Below are 24,071 nucleotides of genomic sequence, written 5' to 3' on the forward strand. Positions count from 1 at the left end.
TCTTCAACACAAAGAGACGAGACATGCACGACCATGGCCGTAGATGAAGAAGAAACAGCCGAAATCTTAGCTTTAACAAAGGATCTTACACCAAGGATGGAGGAACAAAAAAGACAGACAACACAAATCGAAATTTCCACCGAAGAGCTCAACAAAAAATCAAAGCAAGAAGAAAAATTGAAGTACAACAGGAGTGACAAAGGCCCCTTCGTTGTGATGCTTGAGAAGGAAACCTCAAGCACATTAGAAGTGGCCAGAGATGTATGCAACTCAGTCGGCCGAGATAAGGTCGCTGAGGTCAAAAAACTATCACAATATAAACACAAAGTCACAGTTAAAACATACGATGCAGCAAATAGACTGCTGCAAGATCCAAACCTGCTAAGGATCAAAAAATACAAAAAGATATATGTACCGGAGGTGTACATAATCTCAGTTGGGGTGATTGACAACATCCCAATCGACTTCGGAGAAAATGAACTAAAAGAGGAAACAGAAAGCGATGAAATCGTAATCAAAATGGAAAGGATGATGAGTTACAACCCATCAAACAAATCATTGAAAAAATTGGACAAACTGAAAGTAACCTTCAGGTCGTTCAAACTCCCCCAAAAAATCAAAATCTTTGGAGCGAGCTTCCGAGTGAGGCTATACGTCCCTCCACCAACTTACTGCAAAAAATGCCTATGCTATGGGCACTTCAAGAAAATCTGCAAAAACAAGGAACGGTGCCCCAAATGCGCCGAAGAAAACACTAAAAACCATGACTGCAATACTTATTGCAAGTATTGTAATACAACAGAACACCAAACAAACGACAAGAACTGCCCAGAAAGAAAGAGGCAGATCAAAATCAAAACAAAAATGATCGAAGCTAAATGCAATTATCGGGACGCAATAAAGATGATTGAAGAAAACAAAGAGGACAAACCGAAAACACCAACGCAAATCAAAAATGAAAGCATGGCTCAAGTCATAAAAATAAACCAAGAGAACGACAAACTAAAAAACACCAACAAAATCCTAATCGACATTTTGCAAACAATAAGCAAAATGGCATACTCACAAGGAACTACATTCGAAGAAACAATCGAGTACATCCGAGACGCGTTGGAAGACAATCTAACGCACTACAGCCACAATGAGTGAACCTAACACAGAATCTAACCAATGAAAATAACACAAATTAATATAAGAAGCCTAAAATCAAACAAATCACTACTAGAACAGTACATAAACGAAAATAAAATCGAATGTGCCTTATTAAGTGAAATATGGACAAACAAAAAATCAAAAATTAATATAGCAGGATTCAGGAAACACCTCCACAGCCGCGAAAACGGATACGGAGGTGTAGGTATACTTATAAACAACAAAATAATAAGCAAAAGCAAAGTGAGAAGTGATCTAGAACCTCTAGAAGTTATAGAAGTGCAAATAAAAAAAGAAAATAAAGACTATATTTTGATCTCAATTTATATCCCACCCCAAACAAGAAATAAAGACATAAAAGAAAAACTAGGAAAACTTTTAAATGAGCTAGTGAACAAAAACAATGTGATTCTAGGTGGTGATTTTAACGCAAGACATGATATGTGGGAAAACAACTCAATAAACAACGGAAGAGGCGTCTTAATAGCTGAACTAATCTCATTATCAAACCTAATATGCATCAATGACGGACAACACACCCACTACAGCAGTCATCGCAACACAACATCAGCTATAGACTTAACTCTAATATCCCCCAACCTAATAGATAAAGTTCAATGGAATGTAAACGAAACAGTAATAGGATCAGACCATTTCCCTATAGATATAAACATTAGTGTAGAAAGACAGAATTTACAAGAGAAACTTAAGACTAAATTAGACTTAAGCGAAATAAAAATACAACTAAAAAACAACCTAAATCTAAACGAATGTACAACAGCAGAAGAAATCGAAGGAGAAATAAAGAAAATAATACTCAATAACATTAAAACATTCAAAGATAATAATGACAAATATATACCAAAATATTGGTGGACTGAAGAAATAGGAAGACTGTGGAAAATAAAAAAAGAAAAATTCAAACTGTACAAAAAACACAAAACAGATTACACAGCTAAAGAACTTAGAAAAATAACAGCTAGACTTAAGCTAGAAATAAAGAAATCAAAGAAGAAAGCATGGATTACTTTTATAGAGAGTATAAATCCAGGGAGTAGCCCTTTAGAAATATGGGAGAAAATAAATAGATTTAACAATAAAAAGATTAAAAGAAGAAACAACATTATAGAAACTAAGGAACAAGGAATAGACTTTATAGAACATAACTTCATAGAAGAAGAATACAAAACGGTAACAACTCAATCTATAGATATAGACTATGATTTTTGCTCATTTGAAGAAGTAAAAGAAATAATAAAATCAAACAAAAATACTACCCCAGGTATAAACGGAATCTCACATGAAATGATGAAAAAATTATCGGACGAAAACATTAAAGCCATAACAAATATATATAACAAGACATGGAGAGAACAAATAGTTCCTAACAGTTGGAAAAAATCAAAAATAATACCTATACTAAAACCAAAAAAAGATGAAACGGACATTACAAGCTATAGGCCAATAGCACTCCTCAATGTACTAGCAAAAAATTTTCATAAAATACTAATAAACAAAATAAATAACTTAGTATATAACAACAAAATACTACCAAATAATACATATGGATTCAGAAAAAACAGAAACACAACAGACTACTTACTAAATCTAACAAATACTATCAAAGAAAATAATAAAAGAGGCATGAAAAGCATAGCTATAATAACAGATATTAGTAAAGCATTCGATAACGTAAACATTGAAACACTAATTAAAAAACTAAGAGAACTTAATTTTCCCACAGAAATAACAAACTGGCTCGAACACCTACTCAATAACAGAGAAATAATAATAGACGAAGAAAGCTATACAGAAACCATATTAACAAGCACAGGGCTACCGCAAGGTAGCATACTAAGCCCAACACTATTTAACTTATATACCATAAATCTACACAAAATTAACTCAACAGATTGCAAACTATTACAATTCGCAGACGATATAACACTAATAGTCTCAGGAAAAAACAACACTAAACTATACCAAAACGCAAATAAATTATGCGAAACACTCAATACAGAACTGAAAAAACTAGATCTAGAACTAAACCCAAACAAATGCAAATTCATACAATTCGATAACACAAATAAAAATAAAGGTGAAATAAAAATTAACAATATAAAAATAAAAGAAGAAAGATACCACAAAATACTAGGAGTATATATAGACAAACAGCTTAATTTCAAAATCCACAAAAAAGAAATAAAAGCACAATGTGAGAAATACATAAATCTCCTTAAAATCTTTAGCAGAAGCAGGGGAGGAGCCCATCCAAAATCATTAACTATGATATATAAATCTCTAATCAACTCCAGAATCAACTATGCTGCCCCAGTAGTATGGGATCACAAGGAAAATCTATTAGAAAAAAATATTTTACAAATAGTTAAAAATAAAGCCCTCAGAATCGTAATGGGATATACAAAATCCACACCAATAACATCTATGTTAGCAGACGTAGGAGAAATGCCAACTAGATTAGAACATGAAAAAAACACAATAAAACATCTTATTAGAAGAATACAAGGGCCAGACAGCTGTCCCAACATTATAAACCAATATAGAGAACTTGAAAACATAAACTACATCAAAAACAATTACGAAGAATTTGAAGAAACTGGAACAAATACAGAAGAATTAGATAAAGAAAAAATACTAGAAAATCTTAAAGTTAAATGGAAATCAGACTATCAAAACATAACAGAAAATGTAGGTAAATACAACAAACAGATAAGAAATAACAAATTAGAAGATAAACCCTGGTTCAAAAATAAAAAACTAAACGCTAGAGCAACTAAACTAATAAATAGACTTAGAAGCGGACACTCTTATGATAAGAAATTCCTTAAAAAAATAAAAATAAGCGAAAACGATCAATGCGATCTTTGCAATACAGAAGAAAACGCGAATCACATCATAATAAACTGTAAAAAGTATGATATCTCAAGAAGGAAGTACAAATCTATCACCAACGCCCCAGACCTCCAGAGCATACTCAAAGAGAACAAGACAAACAAATTGATAGAAATCTACGAGTTCACCAAGGAAAACAACATAGACATTTAAACACAAACAAACTCACTCATATATTATAAGTAACAATAAGAATGTACAACTTTACCATATATTATTATGGTATGATACATCCTTATAGAACAGGATAATACTCTATCCTAAATAAGAGTAAACAAACCCAGAACAAATTAAACCAACGACAAAAATTCAAATTCAAACAAACTAGTAATATAAGAGTATATGTATATTGTGTGTAGACGTCAAATGACGTTTGGCCTTGTGGCTTGAAAAGGCTGGGGCCGTAAAGCTTTAAAATAAAAAAAAAAAAAAAAAAAAAAAAGGTCAAGTTGTGATGCGTTCTTTTAATTTGCATTTTTACACATTTAATCGGTAGATAGTTAGTGAAAAATTAATCAGGGACTTGGCGAAAGGATGGAGGAAGAAGATCCAATCGTTGAGGAAGTGAGTAAATGCGCATTATCTCTGTTTTCTTTGAGGTTATGTCGGGAGGATATCACATTTTTGGCAATTTTCTCCTGTAGATTCCTGTGTATTTATCCAAATCCTTAGCAGAAAATCTGTACATTTTCCAATTTTCCACTAAAGATGCTCATTACACCATTGATTGCAACGATGTGGTCAATAGCTGTGCAAAGCCACACAATCAACAGGCAAGTGTCATGAAAAGTTCCTTCCGGAAGGATGAAGTTTTTGAGTTTTTTGCGTTTTTTGACTTGTTTCTGTTCCCAGGTGAAGGTGGATTTTGGCCTGGAGACAAAGTCTCGGAATTACGATGAATTCAGGGGAGCACAGTTGGCTGTGGGAGCGGATGGAAAGAATCCCTCAAAGGGTGACCGCCCATCCTTCCCGAGTGGCACAATGGACAAAATGAGCTTTGTCAGCTCAAAATCAGTCCAGAAATCAGGAAACTTTGTGATAGGTGTAATGCAGGATCGTGAAATCCACACAACACCCCTCCAGGGCATCCTCCAGATGCGCCCGTCATTCTCCTACTTTGACAAACAGGACGCCCGACGGCGTGCTGAGCAAAAGAATGACACCGATGTGGAGGCTGAGGAGGAAATGAAGCAAGTTACCGTACGATTCGCCCGGAGTGATAGTGAAAAATCCCGGAAGGCGCGAGAGAAGACTTTTGACTTTATGGCCGCCCGGGAGGCTGAGGAGCCGTGGTGTGAGACATTCTGGCACCCAACTGGCTCCACGGCCGTTGAGCTGGAACGCACAAAGTTATTTTGCACCAAAACAGCCCCCACGGGACACGCCCTGACCGCCACGAGCAATGACTACGTGCGAGCGCTCATCCCACGCGAGGGGAATGACAAATCCGTGGAAACAATCGTTCCCAGTGGCATTGTTAGTCTGTATCAGATGAAGGAAATGGGGCTGCAAGAACAGATAAAGAATATCCTCATTGACGGTAACGATTTTTTTATATTATTTCTTTGTTATTTTGAACGATTAACAGGAGAGAGATTAAAGCTAAAACATTACTATTAGTTGGTATACCACAATCATGGCCAACACCATGCAGTGTAATCGTCGGAAAAACTGACCACCTCAGATCAGGCTCAAACTTGGTATGAGCACTAAACTCAAAACTTTGCCTTATATCTCAAGAAAACGGTAACAGATAGAGACTTCTGGTTTGAAGTTTTCTATAGAAATGTGGGTGTAAATTTTCATTTTTTCGCATTTTCAAAAACCAAGATGGCCGCCGTCCGCTATTTTGGAATACCGTCAAACACTTCCCTTATAGCTAGATGTCTGAAATTTTAGTATGTTGTAGAGCTCAGTGAGACGTTTTCATCGATAAATAATACTTGAAAATCGGTCAAGCCGTTTAGCAAATATGGCGGCCTAAAGCAAAAAGTGTTTTTTCGATATAACTTGAGAACGGCTTGACCGATTTTGACCAACTCAAGCTCAAATCAAAGGTTTCAAGAAGACCTACAACTGTCTAGAACATTCCAAGTTCCAAAAACATCCGCAAGAGGCGCTAAAAACAAAAACAAAAATTGCCTAACTTCAAGGGGCAATATCTCCGAACATCTGGGTTTTGCTCTGGAGGTTGGTTGACAACACTAAGACGCCCAAGGGCGCAAGAAGATAGGACAAATGTAATTGAGATGAATAAATTTAAAATGAAATGAAATGAAAATTATTTAACTCTCCGAGTGCTATGTGGCTGTACAGTTCTTATGGGCCTCCCAGCACTCGGAGAGTTACATAATACGGGCCCTGTTATAGATTTCCTTAAAAAAAAAAAAGCCAGTTGTCACGTGCAATAATTGCGGTCAATTCACGGATCATTCTTGCTTTCTCTTCCTGGGTTTCCCAATCATCAAGGGCTCTCCTAAGCATTCCCAAGGACCGTATTGGGAAATGAGGGTTGGACGGGTGCTCCAAATAACTCAAGCACGCATACACATTACGGTCAGTGCGCTCGGCGGTCCGTTGAAGCTGATCCAAAACCTTTTTCATCAAATTTTCATCACCCATTGCGTCGTCTGCTTCAGTGCTTTGTTTATCCAGTTATTTAATTATTTAATCTTTCGTGATGACAGCTGGAGCGAAAAAAGCTAGATTTCCTTTAAATTTTGATATTTTGTAGTCTGACTCAATATCTTTCACTAGTCCGAAAATGAAGAAAATCTATGTCGCCGTTTAGAAAATAAAGCAATTTGAAAAATTCTTGAATTTCAAATGTTCTAAAAGCCATATCTCTTGAACCGCTTGTCCGATTTTGCTCAACTTGGTATTAAATTAAAGGTTTTGCAATTCTCTACAACTTTCTAGAACATTAGAAACATCTAGAACCATTTCTTGAGGACGAAAAATGCGAAAAACTGTTTTAGTAAAACAAAAAGCCGCCATTTTGTCTTCTAGAGGTGACCTTTAAAAGTATTATAATTTATCCTAAATTATAGCTTATCTCAAGACCTTTCCAAAACTAGTCAAGAAATTTCTGTAGGTCTTATAGAACCAAAGATATGACCATTTCTATGCATAAAATTGCTGAATTTCACAAAAAAAAAATCAACTTCGCCTTAACTAATACTACTCATAAATTAAATTACAACGCATTAACAAACTTCTACACGTTGTGGGACATCAACTCTTATAACTGGACGCGTTATGATTGACTTTCTAGTTAAAATGGTGTCTCTATCGCAACTCCTGGCCATCCTGAATGATCGGAACATCACGGAGGAGAAGGTTGTACGTATCCTGCCACTCATTGGGCTCCTCATACGTGGAAATTGGGTGATTCAGTCGGAAGTGCTGTATCCTGCGGAATCCTTCTCCAGCACCAATGGCATCCCAAGTGAGGTGATGTGCCGGAGTCGGGACTACGTTGTGAGTATATTTTCTTTTCTTTGGTTTCTCTGTGCGAGGAAGATCTCTGGATAAATTGCTTCGGTTTTTCTTTGCAGCTCTACCAGCTCGTGCGGCGGAACTTTGTGGATAGGCAGAAGATTGGGGTGGTTATTCAACTTCCCCCGGAGGAGGTGAAGGAAATCCTCATGTCTGTGGCGCAGGTGTCATCGCGCGGATGGGAACTACCCCTAATGCCGGATGTGCGCTTTGAGAGTAAATATCCGGAACTTGTGCAACGGCAGGAGATGTTCTGGCGCAGCAAGGAGGACCTCTTCAGTGAGATGGAATCCGAAAAAGTGCCAAAGCGTGTACGGAAGAGATCCATTAGAGAGCCCAGCAAAGTACCAGCCGTCAATGGCATGGTGTGAGAGAGAGAGAATGAAAGACAAACTGGAATGCTTCCCCGAGGGAATAAATAAATAAACAATTCCTGAGGAAGTCTGTTAAAAAAAAGACGAACAGGAAGTGTTTAAATGCCCAACATTCGACGGACGGCGGACATTATTTCCGGATAGATGCTATTCCTATTTGCTTTTGTTATTTCAAACACAGCACAATCATCGATCTTCCGGAGGTTCTCGATGATGTTGTTGGAATGACGCGATGTTATGGGGATTGTGGCAATCATGCAGCGTCGTCCCAGACGGAGATCTTCAGTGATTTTGATAATTCTATCCTGAAATTGTGTGCTGAAGAGTTCCATTTTGCCAATTTCATCAATCATCAGCAGGGGGTCGATGTTATTGCTTGATAGAATAGGCAGGGCAATCTGGTCAAGGCTCTCAATGTCAACACTGTATCTGCTTAGCTTGTGAAGGCGCTTAAAGGAGGCCAGGGCAGAGGTTTTACTCGGCCGGGCAAGAATCCCGCGTTGCCCGTCAAAGGTCACCAAATCAAATCCCACACGTCCCCCAAGGCCATTGCGTACTTCTTCCGTGTAGAAGCCCATTATGGGCACCTTCATTCCCTGCAGGTCATCTGCAATCTTCCGGAAAATTGTCGTTTTTCCCACACCTGCGCGAAGGGTTCGCCCCCCAACAAAAAAAGGACAATTTCAGCCCATTAAATTGACCTAAATTACGTAAATTCAATGGGAATTTGACTCACCGGGAACGCCCGTAATGAGAATCAAGTTGAACACCATCTTCCGAGGGCAGTAAAGTTACGTAAATGTGCCAATTAATTAAAGAATTTGATAAGAAACCTTTTCTTGGCGAACTGTTTGTTTATTTCTTCATTCTTTCTTGACGAAAAATTCACACTAGATGTCGCTTCGATTGAGGCGAAAATGAGAAGAAAATATGTTTTGCTCAAAGTATTCGTCTCGCTCTTACAGATGAGTTTTCTTGTTTTTCTCACCATTTCCGGGGGTTTTCTCTTCTCAAAATCTTCAAAATTAATGAAATTTTCATTATAGAATTGTCTCTGAGTCAAAGAGCGAAGAAAAATAACAAAAAGCTAATGAATTTTGAAGAAAAGTAAAGAATGAGTGAGAAGGTTATAAGTTTTCTAAGGAAATTTTCTCTCCATCTCACTCACATTTTCATGTTTTTCGAGTTTTCTTCGTTTTCTTCCCGGAAAATGGGTATTTTCTGGTTTTCTAGATAACAGAAAACTAGAAATTCGCCCCAGAATGCCCAAATAAAGGAAAATTGAGGTCTAAAAGCGAAGAAAAGTCCAAAAATGGGATTTTGACGAAATAAAAAAATTTGAAATGTCCGTTAGGAAACTTTATGAGCCATGTCTTGTTTTTACGGGATAAATTCTCTTGTGAAAGCCTCCAGAGCAAACTTTCCCGGTCCAGAAAAGCTACAGAAAGCCAGGAAAAAAAGCCCCTAAGAATACGAAAAATTCCAAAAATCAACTCCTTCATCAATAGAAAAACCAATCAAAGGAAAACAAAAAAGAGATTTTGACGAAATAAAAATTTCAAAAAATCCGTTAAGTTTTGTGAGCCATGTCGTTTTTCCGGGATAAATTTTCTCGTGCGCATTTTCCCAGCCCAGAGATGCTACAAAAAGCCAGGAAAAGCCCCAAGAATACGAAGAATCCTAAAAATCAACTCCTTCAGCAGAAAAACTTCGGAAAAACTTTATTTTCTCACAACGAACCACATTGAAGTTTTCACGCAAAATTCATCGACAAAATTCATAATTTCTCTTGACGATTTTAACGGTAACTTCCCCAGAGCGCATTGTCCTGGCCTGAACGGTCCAAAGTAGCTACGAAAAGCTAGGAAAAGCCCCGAAAATACGAAAAATCTCAAAAATCAAGTTCTTCAGCAGAAAAACCTTTTTCTCACATCGAACCATCTTGAAGTTTTCACACAAAATTCATCGACAAAATTCATAATTCTCTTGACGATTTTAACGGAAACTTCAAGGGAGTGTTAAATCACGTGAAGAATGACAGCTCGAGACATCGTCAAAGGTGAGAAAATATTGGAAAAATCTCATTTTCTCCGTGAAAATCTCATTTATTTGCATTTCCGGACACTTTTCCAGATATTGGGGAAATCTATTCGCGCATTTTTGATCATCGCCCCTTTACAAGTGCAGAAATTCAGTACTTTTTGCGGGAATTTGAGGTAGGTGGGGAAGCGCAGAGTTTCCCGGAGGGGGCTTTTAATGTTTTTTTTTTGTGTGTTTTCCCCCAGGAAAAACGCAACGACCGTGAAGTAGAGAATCTCTTTGTGTCCCTGCAGAATACGTCTGAGGCCAAGGATACGGGAGTTTTGCGTTCAAAGGTGGCATGTGAGGCACATTTGGGGCATTTACAGAAGTCCCTCGAAGTTGCTTTGGGTGCGTGCGAAGAGGTGACTAATCGTGTGCCAGACCCGAAGCTCCAGGCTGCATTGGAGGCTAACCGGGAGGCCCGGAAGGTCATATGGAGTCACTTTGTTGATGATATGGCACACAAGTGTTCACGAGTTGATCATACATTTGAGGAGAAGGAAGAAGAATTGCGGGATTTTTATTCTGATCTCGAAAGGAAGCTCCACATTCACAAGTAAATATACATAAAGTTAATTATGTCCAAGGGGAGTATTGTTGATCCACGAGTGAGGATTGTGGCATCCAAGAAGCTCTGTGATTACGTGCAAAAGCACTTGGGGTGTGAGAAGAATCTTCCGGAGAGTTTTGCAAAGATTTGCGGGAAGATTTCCAAGGCATCCCTTGAGGAGAACAACGTGGAATATCCCAGAGTTGCCTTCACGGAGGAAGAGAAGAAACTCCTCGTGGAGGCTGAGAAGGTAATTACTGAAGATGCCCAAGAATCCGGGAAGGAACCTCAAAAGCCAAAGAAGGAACAAATCCTCACGGTTCAGGATGTAAAATGGCTCAACAGGGTGTTGCAGGAGAAACGGAAGGAGGAAGGAATAGAAGTTTACCTGCACGAGCTTCTGGAACACTCAACAATCCTCCTGCCGGAAAACTCCGTAATTGAGCGCAATCCAGAGCTGGAGAAGCGCTGTGAGGCACTGAGGAAGGAGCAGGAGAATAAGGTGTACCGGAAGATGACGAGAAATGTGGAAAATCCCAAAAATGTTCCCTACGAAGACACCATTTCCTACCAAATTAAGCAAATCAACAAACAACTCATTGCCGTGGCACAATTCATCTTTTCCGTCATTGCGGGCTTTGTCTTTGGCTTCCTCGGGATTCAGCTTATTGTTGGGAATCTCGATTTTGGTTTCCGGCTCCTTCTGGGCATTATGTTTGCCCTCATTATTGCCCTGGCGGAGATTTACTTTCTCGCGAAGAAGCTCAATGAGAATGCGGATGAATTCAAGGTTGATAAATCCCCAGAACACCGGAAGACTGCCCCCAGTACTCCGGAAAAAACATCAGGAGGGGAGAAAGAGCACAGAGATTGAATTTCTCAGCCAAAAAAAATCGCCATTTCTCGTGCATTTGTGCCGTTTGTGCTTAAACAAGTACCAGGAAGTCTCTTTTCCACAAGATTTCCTGGCCAAATCCATTGAAATTCCACAAAATCCCAATGTTAATTATAAAAATCTAATAAAGAATTTCGATTCAGCTATGTATTGGTTTGGATTTCTAACCAGATATTCACATAAATTCAGTACAATTTTGATTTTCTGTCTCATTCATCCCCATTGAATGTAATGGTAAAAATCTTAGGTTAGAATTGGGGGTTTTTCGGGGGAGCAGTCAATAAAACATCGATGTTTAGTTTTGCAACGCGTTTCGGACAAATATATTGGTCATCATCAGGCCCTAATACAACAATAGAAAAGGTATTGTACAAAGGTATTTATACCTTTGTTATGTTGGGTTAGAAATCCGGATAAATATTGGACAACCCAATAATTATTGACTTCTTTTTGAATTAGCAACATGGAATACATTTTTCTTCCCGGATAGTGCCATAAGTGCCTGGAGTTTGTGTAGTCATCCTGCCCAATGCATCAGGAAGTTTCTAAGGGATCTTAGGAATCTCCTTTTCAACATCCGGCTGATCCTTGATGTCATTTAGGGGTCAAAATCTGTTCATTTTAGGAAGTCCTCTTTCCAATTGCATAAAGCATTTTTATTAACTCAGATTTTGTCCTGAAGATGACATCAAGGATCTGCCGGGTGATAGAAAGGAAGTTTCTAAGATCCCTTAGAAACTTCCTGTTACAATGAGCAGTCATCCTGCACAACTTCCAGGCACTTTCCGAGAAGAAAAATGTACAATTCAAAAAGTTTTTACAAACTTCTAGTTGTTTTTTTTTTAATTTCGCGCTCTAGATATAGTTCCAGAAGCCACCACTGCGCTGTTGTACTATCAGTCGCTGTCAAATTTGACATTTCAAAGTTTGTTTTGCTTTTGTGTCGTCGAAATTTTGTTGGAATTTCTCTGGGAAATTGTGAAAATTCTCTGTGAAAATGAGTTCAAATGTGTGGATAAATAAATGCCGGCTATGCCTGGAGGATAAGACGAAATTCATCGACGTCAGCACGTCGGAAGAACTTGCGGAAATTGTTGAAAAGATGCTTCTGGGATTGTTCCAGATTTCCGTGAGTTTCCCACCCTGTAGCGCCCCATGAGAAGCCCCTAAAAGTAATTAATTTGACTTTTCAGATTGTCCCGGAGGAGAATCTTCCGCAGGAAATTTGCTTTGACTGCTGGGAGAAGGCATATCCAATGTATCAGTTCCGTTTGCAAGTGATGGAGAATCAGAAGCTTCTGGAGCAGCAGATGGCTGAGGAAGCAGCATTCTACAGTGATTTTGTTAAGGAGGAAAATGAGACAGTTCAGCAGGAGGAAGAGATTCTGGAGGAGACAGAAATCCTCGAGGTGGAGGAGATTGATGAAGCACCGGATTTGCATGAGAACATCCAGGAAATCTGTGATGAGGGCACGATGGATGATTTAATTGTCGAAGAACCATGGACGGAGGTTGTTGAGGAAGTCGATCAAGTGGACTATGATGAGGAAACAAAGGAAATCTCCATACTCGAGGAGAGCTTTGAGAAAGCATCGCCGGAAAAGACAAAGAAGCGTCAGAGGAATTCCGAGCTGGATCGGGTGATTGCGGAGAATTTCCCGGAATTTGAGAAAATTACCTGCCCCCTGGGGACAATGACGTGGGCTGAGAAGGATGACATGGTGAGGAGTTTTGTCGCACTCACGTGCAAAGTTTGCGGGGAAGAAGGGAATTTTGACACCTTCGAGGATCTCCTGAAGCATCACACAGTTAAGGGGCATCCCGGAAAGCCCTCCGTGGTGTGTTGCAATAAAGAATTCTCCGAAAGGAAGCTCCTCTACAGTCACCTTGTCCTCCATCTCCATCCCGACACGTATGCATGCTTTGTCTGCAAGAAGCGCATGAAGACGAAGGATTACCTGAAGAAGCACCTCTTCTCGCACCTCCCGTACGAATTACGTCCCATTCAGTGCGACAAATGCGGGAAGAAGTTCCTCGGGAACAATCAGCTGAAAGCCCACATGCAATCACACGAATCCGAGCACATTGTGAGGCAGAAACCCAAGAAATTCCGTGAGAATGTTTGGGAGAAAGTTGAGGAGGAAGTCCTCGTGGGAACAACAATGGATGAAACTGATCGGGAATTACGGAAGTTTGACAGAGATCGTGCCATCTACGAGCACTTCCCTGGCTTTGAATTCCTCACAAATCCACAAAATTCCATCGCTCCCGAGGAGAGGGATGATCTCATAAGACAATTCGTCGTGCTGGACTGCAAGGAGTGTCCGGAACAGCCGAAATTCAACCTCTTCGAGGAACTTCAGGCTCACTATGAGCAAATGGGGCACACAAGTCGCCCATTTGTGCGTTGCTGCACGAAGGAGTACTTCCGGAAGGAACGTATCATCACCCACATTGCCATTCATCTCAATCCCAATGCTTTCGCTTGCCCTGTGTGCCACAAACAATCCCAATCGAAGGATCTCCTCAAGAAGCATCTCTACACGCATCTCCCACGCGAGGCGCGCCCCCTGGAATGCGCAGAGTGCGACAAGAGATTCTGCCACAAAGCCCAGCTGCGCTTCCACATGGCCTCGCATGTGGCTCCCGAGGGTAGGAAGTACGTCTGCGATGAATGTGGCAAAGGATTTGCCTACCAGTTTGTCCTGGATCGCCACGTGAAGGCGCATCAGCGTGTTCGTGACTACGTCTGCGAAGTCTGCGCCAAGGCCTTCACCGGACGCAGCAACTACCTCGATCACAAAATGCGCCATCATGACATCCCGGATCCCGTTGTGTGCCCCATCTGTGGCAACAAGTACCGCAACAACATCAGCCTACGCAGCCACATGGCCCTCCACACAGATCGGCGGGAGCACAAATGCGAAACCTGCCAGAAGGTCTTCACGGCACGAGCGGGTCTTCTTGCGCACATCCGCTACGTCCACTCAGATCGGTGGCTCTACAAGTGTCACATCTGCAAGAAGAAGATCCGCACGAGGGTGGAGCTCAGGGATCATGTGGCCAGGCATACGGGCACCACGACGCATCAGTGCGAATTCTGCAGTAAAGCCTTCACATCGCGCTCCTACTACTTCTCCCATCGCAAAAAGTGTCATCCCGTTGAACATGCTAAGCTGCCAAAGAAGCAAAAGTTCTTTGTCTTGGAAAACTGAAGGATTTGGAAGTTTTTTTTTAAAGAAAGTTAGAATTGTAGACTAAGCTTGATTAGCTGATTATTGATGAATAAACATTTGACATTCAAATTCTGAAGGATCAGACTTTGGAGGCCTAAATTCTGGTCGATCTGACTTTTGACGATCAGACTATTGACGATCAGACAATGAACGTTGAAGCTCTTGATCATCAGGCTTTAGAGGCCTTAACTCTGAATGATCAGACTTGAAACGCTCAAACGTTTGACGATCAAACTTTAGACTTTAAAATTCTGGAGGATTAGGCTTTTAACTGTAATAATTTAGACGAACAGACTTAAGACGCTTTAACTTTTGACCATCAGACTGAAAACATTCAAACTCTGAAATATCAGACTTTAGACGTTCAAACTTTTGAAGATCAGACTTTACAGGCTTCAACTCAGGATGATCTGACTTAAAACTGTTAAACTCTAAAAGACAATCCGACTTTAGACGATTAGACAATTAACGTTGAAACTCTTGATTATCCGATTTTAGAGGCCTTAACTCTGAATGATCAGACTTGAAACGATCAAACTTTAGACTTTAAAATTCTGGAGGATTAGGCTTTAAACTATAATAATGTAGACGATCAGACTTTAGACGCTAAAACTTTGATCATCAGACTTAAAACATGGAAACTCTGAAAGATCAGACTTTAGACGTTCAAACTTTTGAAGATCAGAGCTTAGAGGCTTCACCTCTGGACGATCTGACTTTAAACTGTTAAACACTAGATGATCTCACTTTAGACGATCAGACTTTAAATTATGAAAATCTAGACAATCACACTTTGGACGCTCAATCTCTTGACAAATTCAAATTCTTAATACTCAGACTTTAAATGCTTTAAAGTTTAAAAAAAAATTCAGTCAGACCTTAGAAGTTCAGGGCTTGAAAACCATAAAAATCTAGACAATCAGACTTTAGACTTTTAAAGATTTTGACTATTAGGCCTGAAACATTCAAACATCTGTACAATCAGACATTTGGATGTTCAAACTCTAAAAGCTCAAGCTCTAAACTCCTAAAGTCTGACTGTAAATCCGTAAATTCAAACTCTGATCCCTAAACCATAAACTCTGATCTTTCAGACTTTGGATTTTCAAAACTGATTGTAAAGATTCTAAAAACTCAAACAGACCATTTAATTAATTAATTTTTTTGTACTTGTTTGTTTTTAAAATAAAATTAAGAAGCTTTGAGGAAAATTTCTGAATCTTGTAACTACTGAAGCTACTGAAGACTTAAGATTAATAGATAAGTCTTGGTAGCAGACTAGAAAAATTGTGACGTATTAATGGATCCAATAAATTAATTTAAGTTAAACTATTTAAAGACTTAATGGTTTTTTGGAAGGTTTGTTTTTTTTAAGGTAATTAAAGGCCTAGAAAAGCAGCTCCACAGTGAACAGTTCAGAAGCAGGCTAGAAGGATCCTGTCTTACCTTAAACGTCGTTAAAATTTTTTTACCGGTTTTAACAACTTAAATTCTGATGCTTAAGTTTCGATTTTAGTCCATTAACAGGCTTTAAAAGCTTTAGTTTTCTCCTACAAATCAGAACTTCAGAACAGCCCATAAACAAAACAGCCTCATTTTAGCTTCACAGCGATAATTTCCTGTATTTCTCCCAACAATACTGTCCAAGTTGGTAACAGATCATCTCCTCCAATTAAAAGACAATCAATTAGTTTTCTTTTCCTTAAACAAATTGCTTCATTGAGACAAGGATATAATTTATAAAGGATGATAAAAAATTCAACTAATTTTTTTTTTAACTTGACTTCTCTGCATGGAAAAGTTTCACAATTCCCTGTCATACCGTGTAAAGGATTCTCCCCGTAATTATTTGGTCAAAACAGGAAAATTATTCTCAAGTTTGTGTGCTTGCAAATGGGCGAAGAGATCACTGCGTACGAGCACCTGCTTGCAGATGGAGCACACATCAATGATGGTCTCCACGCGCTTCTTTTTCCCACCTTTCTCTCCTTTTCCCTTCTCTCGTTGAACATGAACCAGATACAGCTCCTGCACAAACACACGCTGATAAGTCCCTGCCAATCAAATATAAATTGTGGCTTGAACCAACTTACCTGTTGCTTTCCAATGTCTGGCAGCAATGCCAACAATTCCGGGAAGACATCACTGAATTTATCCCCAAGTGCCTCCAAGCAGTGTTCGTAGTAGGGTAAGGCAAGATACTTATTTCTAACAAACATTTGGGAGATGTTATGAAACTCCTTCACAGCGGCACTATTCTTCAGTGCATCCTGAAAGTGACCTAGAAGAATCTGCAAAAGAAAGTTCAGGGAAGATTTCTTTGTTAACTAAAAATCCGTTTGATTGGAAGCAAACTGTAGCTCCATCTTTTGCTCAATTTTGAGTTAAAATTGTTAAAAGTAACGCCATCTAGCGTTTAAATGATTTATAGGAATGATGGCAATGAAATGTTGATTTGTTCAGAAGTTTCTTAAAGAGTTATTTAAGATTTATTTTGTGTAGAATATGGTTGAAAAAAAAAGAATTAATCATAAACGTTGGAAATTAAGCATTATTTGCTATGTGTAGTGCAACTCCATCTAGTGGCTAAATTTCTGTGAATTAAATTATGTTAGCGCCATCTAAAGCAGAATTTGCCATAAAATATAATGACGATTAAGGAGAAAACTTTTATTATTAAATTAATTTTCTATTTATTCTTTTTAATCACGAAGTCTTCGTTTTGCTTTCTGATTTTACGACTGATTAATTAAAATAAAAATTAAATTATTTCTTTGGATATTTTAACGTTTTGATTTAGCAGAACTATACCAACAATAAATCTTTAAAAAATCGTTATATAGACGAGAAATTTCGAGAAAAAACAACCAAGAAGAGAAAAGCGTCACTTTTATGCTTTATAGCGACGTTTCGGCAATAGTTTAACTCCCTTCTTCAGGCTCTGTTGTTTAACACTTGGAGAACACGGTTTTCTAACCTCAAACTTTGAGCTTATTCTTCTATTATAGAGAAAACGTTTTTCCAGATTTTCTTTTGTCAAACTTCTAGTAGTATTTGAAGTCACCTACACATAGATGTAGAATTTATTAAGATAAGTTGGATAGATTTTAATCTATGAAGGTTTAAAATAGTAGAATTGGCAGCAAGTACCAGTTTAGTCCTCCAGTGTAAACATAAGTTTATAATTACAAAATTTGCTCACGAAAAACTTTAATTTTTTGTAAATCAGCAGAGCCTCTAAAGATGGCAATTAAACTTGTCCAAAACGTCGCTATAAAGCATGAAAGTTACGTTTTTTCTTTTCTTTGTTTTATTTTCCGAATTTTTCCATCTAAAACATTTTCTACAGCCGTAAAAACTACCCAAAACATCATTTTAAAAAAAATCTTCAAGTTTAAGCTGCCATTTTCTCAATAAAGTTGCTAAGACGGCGATAGACGCTTTATCAAAAAACAGAGAATAAAAATTCCGCCACGTTGCGTTGGCGCTACTGTAGAAACATATTCAGCAAAGATTTCAACCACTTTTCATAAACGGATTTTAACGGATTTCAACAAATCGACTTTAAGTTTTTTTTTACATTATTTTTAAATTAAAATTCTTTGAAAATATGTTTAACAAAAAAAAACTGACTACATTTATCCCACCTAGCGAAGATTTCAACCACTTTTCATAAAAAGATTTTAACGGATTTCAACAAATCGATTTTGATAGTTTTTTTTAATAAAAATTCTTCGAAAAAATGTTTAAAGCATAAAAATAAAACAAAAACTGACCACATTTATCCCACCTACTCTGAAAAAAAGGTTTGTATTTGAGTTTGTCAAAGTTTGTAGCTCCCATACATTTTTTAACAAACATGGAAGTGAAAAGGAGTCAAAGCCCTTTTTTGTCAAAGGAGATTACTTTTTAATCTCCAAGTTTGTAATTTAAAAAATAATACCCGAGTTTGTAGAAGCTTGTAATTGTTTGTAAAAATTTGTATGAAAATTTGCATAGCCCCTTCTTACAAACCTTAGCAAACTATTACAAGCTTGTTTATTTTTATTTGTATCTTTTAAAATAAAAGACATTCTTTTAAATGAGAATCAACAAAATTTATTCATTTTTTTATCATTATAAGAAGACAACAAAGTATTATTTAATTACATACTGATCCGCCACCATGTCCATCCGTATGCGACGTCGAGATCTCTTCCAACATTTCTTAAATATCGGTTAGGGCGGGATTACTCCTTTTGCATTCTTCCCACGAGTCGTGTTCAAAAATTCCCAGCCTAAAGGTTTTGTGGAGCTTCCTGAATATTCCGGCAATCTGCTACTTTATCGGTTAGCAGTGAAGTTTCTCCTTACTAGGTGCACAGATGAAAATAAAACTTAAGTCGCTGTCCAAGGAACTCCTCAATCATCTCGTTATCACGTTATCTATAAATTAATAAAAAAAAGATGTTTAATTCAAGGTTAATGCCATTCATGATTGAGGTTATATTGAAATATCTTACCATTTAATGACATAGATGCCCCAGGAACTTCAAACTGTACGCACAAGGTATACAGTTGGGAAATCTTTACGTAATCATTAATGATTTTCACAAAATATCCATTTTATCGTTTTTTTTTACACCTTCCTTAAACGGCGTCACTCTAATTAAACTTTAACAAAATAACAAACTTTTTCAAAAAAGTTTGATAAAGCTTGTAAATGCACCAAAATAACAAACTTTTGAACAAACATTATCAAAAATGTTTGATTTTATAAACAAACCAGCATACAAACATTTTTGTAAAGTTTGTAAAAAGGTTGTTCTTCCAAATTTATTAAAATTTGCTTGCAAAAATTTGTAAAATGTTTGTTTAAGCTTGTATTTTTTTGTATTTTTTCCTCAATTTACAAACATTTTACAACCAATAATCTCTAAATACAAATTATGTTTGTTAAATTCCATATTTACCTCCAAAGTAATATCCTTTAACAAACTTTGACAAACTTCGCTACAAACTATTTTTTTCAGAATAGCAAAGATTTCAACCACTTTCCTCGTAAAACGAAGGTTTTATCGATTTTAACGGATTTCAACAAGTCGATTTTGATAGATTTTTTTGTTATAAAAATTCTTTGAAAAAATATAAGATAAAAAAAGAACTCACCTCATTCCTCTTCTTACTATCCGGTGGTGCAATATACTTCCTTGTTGGTACAATGGAGAAGGTTTCCCCGGTGGAATTGGTGAAGGTTAAATCGTTGTTTGGTTTCCTCGCCACGGAATTCAGTGTGACTGAATTGAAGCCCGGCGGTGGTTGGCCCTTTGTCTTGCCGCCGGGAATGCCATTGAATCCCGGCGGCGGCCCTAAAGAAGCCTGCGGGGGCTCTTTTGATATCTTTAGCGCACCAATCTCATCAGCTATGCTGTTATTATTGCCATTTACATTGTTATTATTCTCTCGTTTTGCTTCTTTGTCTTTCGTCTTTGCCGTTGGATTTTTGCTTTTCTTCTTCGTACTCTTCTCCTCCGTCTTAATGGCACTACTTTGATGCGACAAATCCGGCGCTGGGGCTACTTTGGACTTCCGACTTTCGACTTTGCTCTTCGTCACGGGCACCCATGTGGGTGGGAGGCATCCACTGAGGGCGGCAGATGAGCTGAGTGTGGGGAAGTTGTCGTCAGAGTTGAGCTTTGGAACTTTGGGCTCCTTCACTTCGGGAGCTTTCTTGGGGGCACTCGGTGGTGGCACAACCATCATTAATTTCGATGCAATTGACGCATTTGGGGTCACCATTGCGCCATCTTCTACGAGATTCCGATGCTTTGCGGAGAAGCTCTTTGGGTTGACTGTGACAGCTGGGGGGAGATCAGCTTTGGGGCCACGTGTGCTTCCGGGGAGAGCTGGGAAGTCTTTAATGGCGTCCGGGTGTTTGGGAGGGCGATTGGATATGTGAATGATGGTTCCTTGCTTCGAGGACGTGGGAGGGGGAGCAGCAGCTGGTGGTGGGGGTTGGGGTTTCTGCACCATTCGACTGTAGTGACTTGCGGTGGCTGCATCGGAGGAGGATGTGGAGGGGATTGCGGGAGTTGCAGCAGCCCCACCTAAAGCCGGGAAGTTCTCCTTTGTCTTTGCCAGGGAATTAGATCCGTAGGTTTTTGTCTTAATGGACACACTGGGCCGGATAACGGGCACTGGAGGGGCACCAGCTCCCAAAGCTGGGAATTCCTGTTCATCATTGGCATTGATCATTTTACGTGGTTGCTGATTGAGCGTTGATCCCATCAAGGGTCTATACTGTGTACTTCCTTCCGTTTCCTGCCCCGGAGGAGCATCTCCATGCCGATAGCGTGGCACTAAGCTGAACTCCACCTCCAGCGTCCTTGCCTGCTTCGCTGCCAACTTCCCCATCGTCCTGCCGTGTACGGAAGTCTTGTGGGCACGCATATCAATGTCCGTCCGGAAGACAGCTGTCATGGGCTCCTCGATACAGCTGCCCTCCTCACAGAGATAATGCTCCGACCGGAAGTGTTCCCGGAGCGATGCATGATCCGCGTAGAACTGATTGAACCCATCGGCATCGCAAAAGTGACAAAAGTAGTGCTCCTTGCGCAAATGCCGGAACAACTCATCACGATCCAGGAAGCGAATCTCACAGTACTCACACAGTGGATGCCCCCGGTGGGACGTATTATCTGGGTCACCTTTCCGGCGGTGCATTGCAAGCTCCTCCCGGGTGTAGCAGCGTCGTTCAAAGGTGAAAATTTTGAGATTTTCCGTGCAAATGTCGCAGTAGAAGAGCTCATGTTGCTGCCGCACGTGCTTCTGCATGTCCGCGAAGGTGTCAAAGGGGCGACACTTGCACCGGGGGCAGGCCTCCTCGAGGAGCTTGTAGAAGGCCGTCTGAATGTCATGATCCCCAAAGACAATTCGGTACTTCTTATCGTACAGCCCACTGCGCGTTGTCACCTCCAGCTGGCGAAAGGGCAGCTTTTCGCGCGAGAAGATCACCTGAGATTGCTCCTGCCGACAAATGGGGCACTCATTCTGCCCACACAGCACCCTCATTCGTGTTGAGCACACGTAGCACACAGCATGATCGCAGCTTCCAACCGAGAAGATTGTCACCTCAATGAAGCACACCACGCAGGAATTTTCATAGCCCTCACGTGTACCACCTCCTGCAGCCTTATTTGCATCACCTGAAGACCCTGAAGACATTTTCTTTCCACGCGTTTTTTCTTATCTTTCAAACTGAAATGGAAAAGAATTTCCCAATGAGCTGCAACCTCCTCAGAAAACCTCGAATTTTCCTTACATTTCTAGCAATTTGTGGACTTTTCACCTCACCCTGAGCACCTGGAGATACTTGAGATGTAAGTACGGGAGGGGATTTTGTGGAAAAATGCTGTGAAAATCACGAAAATTGCACTCGAAGCGAAAATGATGATTTTTCTCTAATTTTTTCAACTCGTGTCAATTACCCCACTAACGCATGTCGTAATTCACAGACATTCCATATGATTGTCCCATGAAACGTCCCGCATGTAAAATCGCGGTTGCGGGAATTTTTGAAAATCTCCCGCAATCTTGAGAAGATAACGATCTTTTTTGGGATCAATTGAAAAAATTTTTTAAAAAAATTAAGAAAAATATTTTATTGGTGAGAAAATTGTGGGAAATTGTGGAAATTCTTCTTTCCCGGGGCAGTGTGATGAGTGCCAGTGAGACCATGGCTGGAGTTTGCGCACAAGGTGTGCTGGAAAAGTGTCAAAGAGAGTGTGAAAAAAGGTGGAAAAAGGGAAGATAAGAATTTTCCACATTGCTTTTGAAAAATTTATTTTTTTCACAAGAAAATTGCTCATTTTGGTGTGGGATGCTGAAGTCCGAGATGCAGCACCAGTACTGGGTGACGAAGAAGACTGTTCAGAGAAAATTGGGCGGGAAGGAGGATGAGTGTGTGGTGTCGAGTGACCAGGAATTGGACACAAAGATCGACCTGTTTAAGAGTATCGCCGACAGTTGTACCCATCTGTATAGAGTTATTGATCTGTACCAGGAGCGGATGTGCATCCTGGCGCAGGAGGAGAATGCCCTGGGGAAGTTCCTCAAGGAGAATGGGAAGCTAAGTGCCACGTCCAGTAAGGTGATGATTAGTGCGGGAAAAGCCATCTCGTACTGTGGGCAGCAACGGATGGCCATCCGGTCGCCCCTTGTGCGTCTCCATCATGAAGTTGAGACCTTCCGGGAGCGTGCTATTGCCGACACCCACGTTACCATAGCCGTGATGGAGAAAGAGCGGACAGAGTATCGAGCTGCATTGAGCTGGATGAAGTCAGCAAGTGCTCAGCTGGATCCCGACAGTGGGAAGGGTTTGGAGAAGTTTCGTCGTGCTCAGAGTCACGTGAGGATTTCTAAGCAAAAATTCGATCGACTCACACTGGATTGTTTGCAGAAGATTGATCTCTTGGCAGCTGCAAGGTGCAATATGTTCTCTCACGCCCTCGTGGCTTATCAATCGAGTCTCATTCACTTTGCCACGAAGACAACGGAAACATTTCGAGCAGCTGCCAAGATTCTCGACAGTGAGCCCCATTACACCTTCAACATCCTCAAGGAGCTCACTCAGGCTGCAAAGGAGGAGCCCCAGGAGGTGGTTTCTGTGGAAGAAGAAGAAGAAGGGGGAAAGCACCCGGATAAGGATCGAATGTTGTTCTTCCAGGAGGACTACAAAGATGAGAAAATCCTCCAAGCAGAGGATGGCAATGATGCAAAAGTAGCCACGGGGGGAGATGGGAACGTTCCTCTGGGTGAGAATACCCAACTCTTGATTGATGGACTTGGGGACAATGGAGCCAGTGCAACGGATACTGATGATCTCCTGGGGCTCTCAATGGATTTTGGGGATTTTGTCTCCAACACAGCACCGCCTTCATTTATGCCGTCTCAGCTTCTTGACAATCTCTCAGCGCTCAGTGTCGTCGACACACCACCAGCAGAAGCCACCGCGGATGCCGATCCCGTGGTCCCCACGAAGACCTCAGCGATCCTTGAGCTCTTCAGCCGCTCCCGAGCACCCCTAGCACCCACACAGGATGCCACAATGCCTTCCGCGAGCTCCAAGCCGCGGGATACAAAGCCAGCTGGGAAGAGTGCGTGGTTCGATTTATTCGCCGAACTCGATCCTTTCGCCAATCCTGACATGCTGGCCAAGCAAATTGATGGTGGATCCAACAGTCATGCAGCTTAATTCCCCTTTCTCGCTGTAATTTTAATTCCTTTTTGTGACATACAATAAAATATACCAAAATTTCCAGACACGACATTCGCGCACTTTCACGCCTCGGGCATTGAGAATTGCGCAGACGCTGGCGCCCCGTTCTGTCCCC

The 24,071-nt window shown here is 40.0% G+C and overlaps 7 protein-coding genes and 1 long non-coding RNA gene across 8 annotated transcripts; 5 read left to right on the forward strand and 3 right to left on the reverse strand.

Moving 5' to 3' along the window:
- The first annotated feature begins 4,499 nt into the window (after positions 1-4,499).
- Positions 4,500-8,019, forward strand: LOC129791904 (DNA-directed RNA polymerase III subunit RPC5). The gene is made up of 5 exons (XM_055830522.1): positions 4,500-4,629; positions 4,710-4,838; positions 4,918-5,605; positions 7,340-7,545; positions 7,623-8,019. Exons 1-5 carry the CDS (start codon positions 4,600-4,602, stop codon positions 7,932-7,934), a joined length of 1,365 nt encoding a protein of 454 aa, XP_055686497.1. The 5' UTR covers positions 4,500-4,599; the 3' UTR covers positions 7,935-8,019.
- On the reverse strand, positions 7,612-8,813 carry LOC129791984 (cancer-related nucleoside-triphosphatase). Its single transcript, XM_055830683.1, has 2 exons — positions 8,674-8,813; positions 7,612-8,580 (listed from the first exon to the last, which is right to left on the reverse strand). Exons 1-2 carry the CDS (start codon positions 8,708-8,710, stop codon positions 8,036-8,038), a joined length of 582 nt encoding a protein of 193 aa, XP_055686658.1. The 5' UTR covers positions 8,711-8,813; the 3' UTR covers positions 7,612-8,035.
- Positions 8,814-9,911: 1,098 nt separating this feature from the next.
- Positions 9,912-11,610, forward strand: LOC129792006 (biogenesis of lysosome-related organelles complex 1 subunit 5). The gene is made up of 3 exons (XM_055830719.1): positions 9,912-9,996; positions 10,071-10,153; positions 10,223-11,610. Exons 1-3 carry the CDS (start codon positions 9,972-9,974, stop codon positions 10,577-10,579), a joined length of 465 nt encoding a protein of 154 aa, XP_055686694.1. The 5' UTR covers positions 9,912-9,971; the 3' UTR covers positions 10,580-11,610.
- On the forward strand, positions 10,598-11,443 carry LOC129794318 (transmembrane protein 199). The gene has a single exon (XM_055835116.1). The coding sequence runs from the start codon at positions 10,598-10,600 to the stop codon at positions 11,441-11,443; it is 846 nt and encodes a 281-aa protein (XP_055691091.1).
- Positions 11,611-12,359: 749 nt separating the features above from the next.
- LOC129791836 (zinc finger protein 26-like) lies at positions 12,360-14,769 on the forward strand. The gene is made up of 2 exons (XM_055830401.1): positions 12,360-12,593; positions 12,658-14,769. The coding sequence occupies exons 1-2, from the start codon at positions 12,462-12,464 to the stop codon at positions 14,677-14,679; spliced, it is 2,154 nt and encodes a 717-aa protein (XP_055686376.1). The 5' UTR covers positions 12,360-12,461; the 3' UTR covers positions 14,680-14,769.
- Positions 14,770-16,387: 1,618 nt separating this feature from the next.
- Positions 16,388-22,180, reverse strand: LOC129791822 (E3 ubiquitin-protein ligase ZNF598). Its single transcript, XM_055830368.1, has 4 exons — positions 22,001-22,180; positions 19,849-21,936; positions 16,794-16,991; positions 16,388-16,728 (listed from the first exon to the last, which is right to left on the reverse strand). The coding sequence occupies exons 2-4, from the start codon at positions 21,901-21,903 to the stop codon at positions 16,546-16,548; spliced, it is 2,436 nt and encodes an 811-aa protein (XP_055686343.1). The 5' UTR covers positions 21,904-21,936; positions 22,001-22,180; the 3' UTR covers positions 16,388-16,545.
- On the reverse strand, positions 19,078-19,834 carry LOC129792039 (uncharacterized). Its single transcript, XR_008750770.1, has 2 exons — positions 19,203-19,834; positions 19,078-19,125 (listed from the first exon to the last, which is right to left on the reverse strand). It is a non-coding gene; the product is annotated as an uncharacterized LOC129792039 (long non-coding RNA).
- Positions 22,181-22,435: 255 nt separating the features above from the next.
- LOC129791906 (islet cell autoantigen 1) lies at positions 22,436-24,005 on the forward strand. The gene has a single exon (XM_055830525.1). The coding sequence runs from the start codon at positions 22,559-22,561 to the stop codon at positions 23,930-23,932; it is 1,374 nt and encodes a 457-aa protein (XP_055686500.1). The 5' UTR covers positions 22,436-22,558; the 3' UTR covers positions 23,933-24,005.
- Positions 24,006-24,071: the final 66 nt, after the last annotated feature.

This window comes from Lutzomyia longipalpis, chromosome 3, assembly GCF_024334085.1.
Source record: "Lutzomyia longipalpis isolate SR_M1_2022 chromosome 3, ASM2433408v1".
Lineage (NCBI taxonomy): Eukaryota > Metazoa > Arthropoda > Insecta > Diptera > Psychodidae > Lutzomyia > Lutzomyia longipalpis.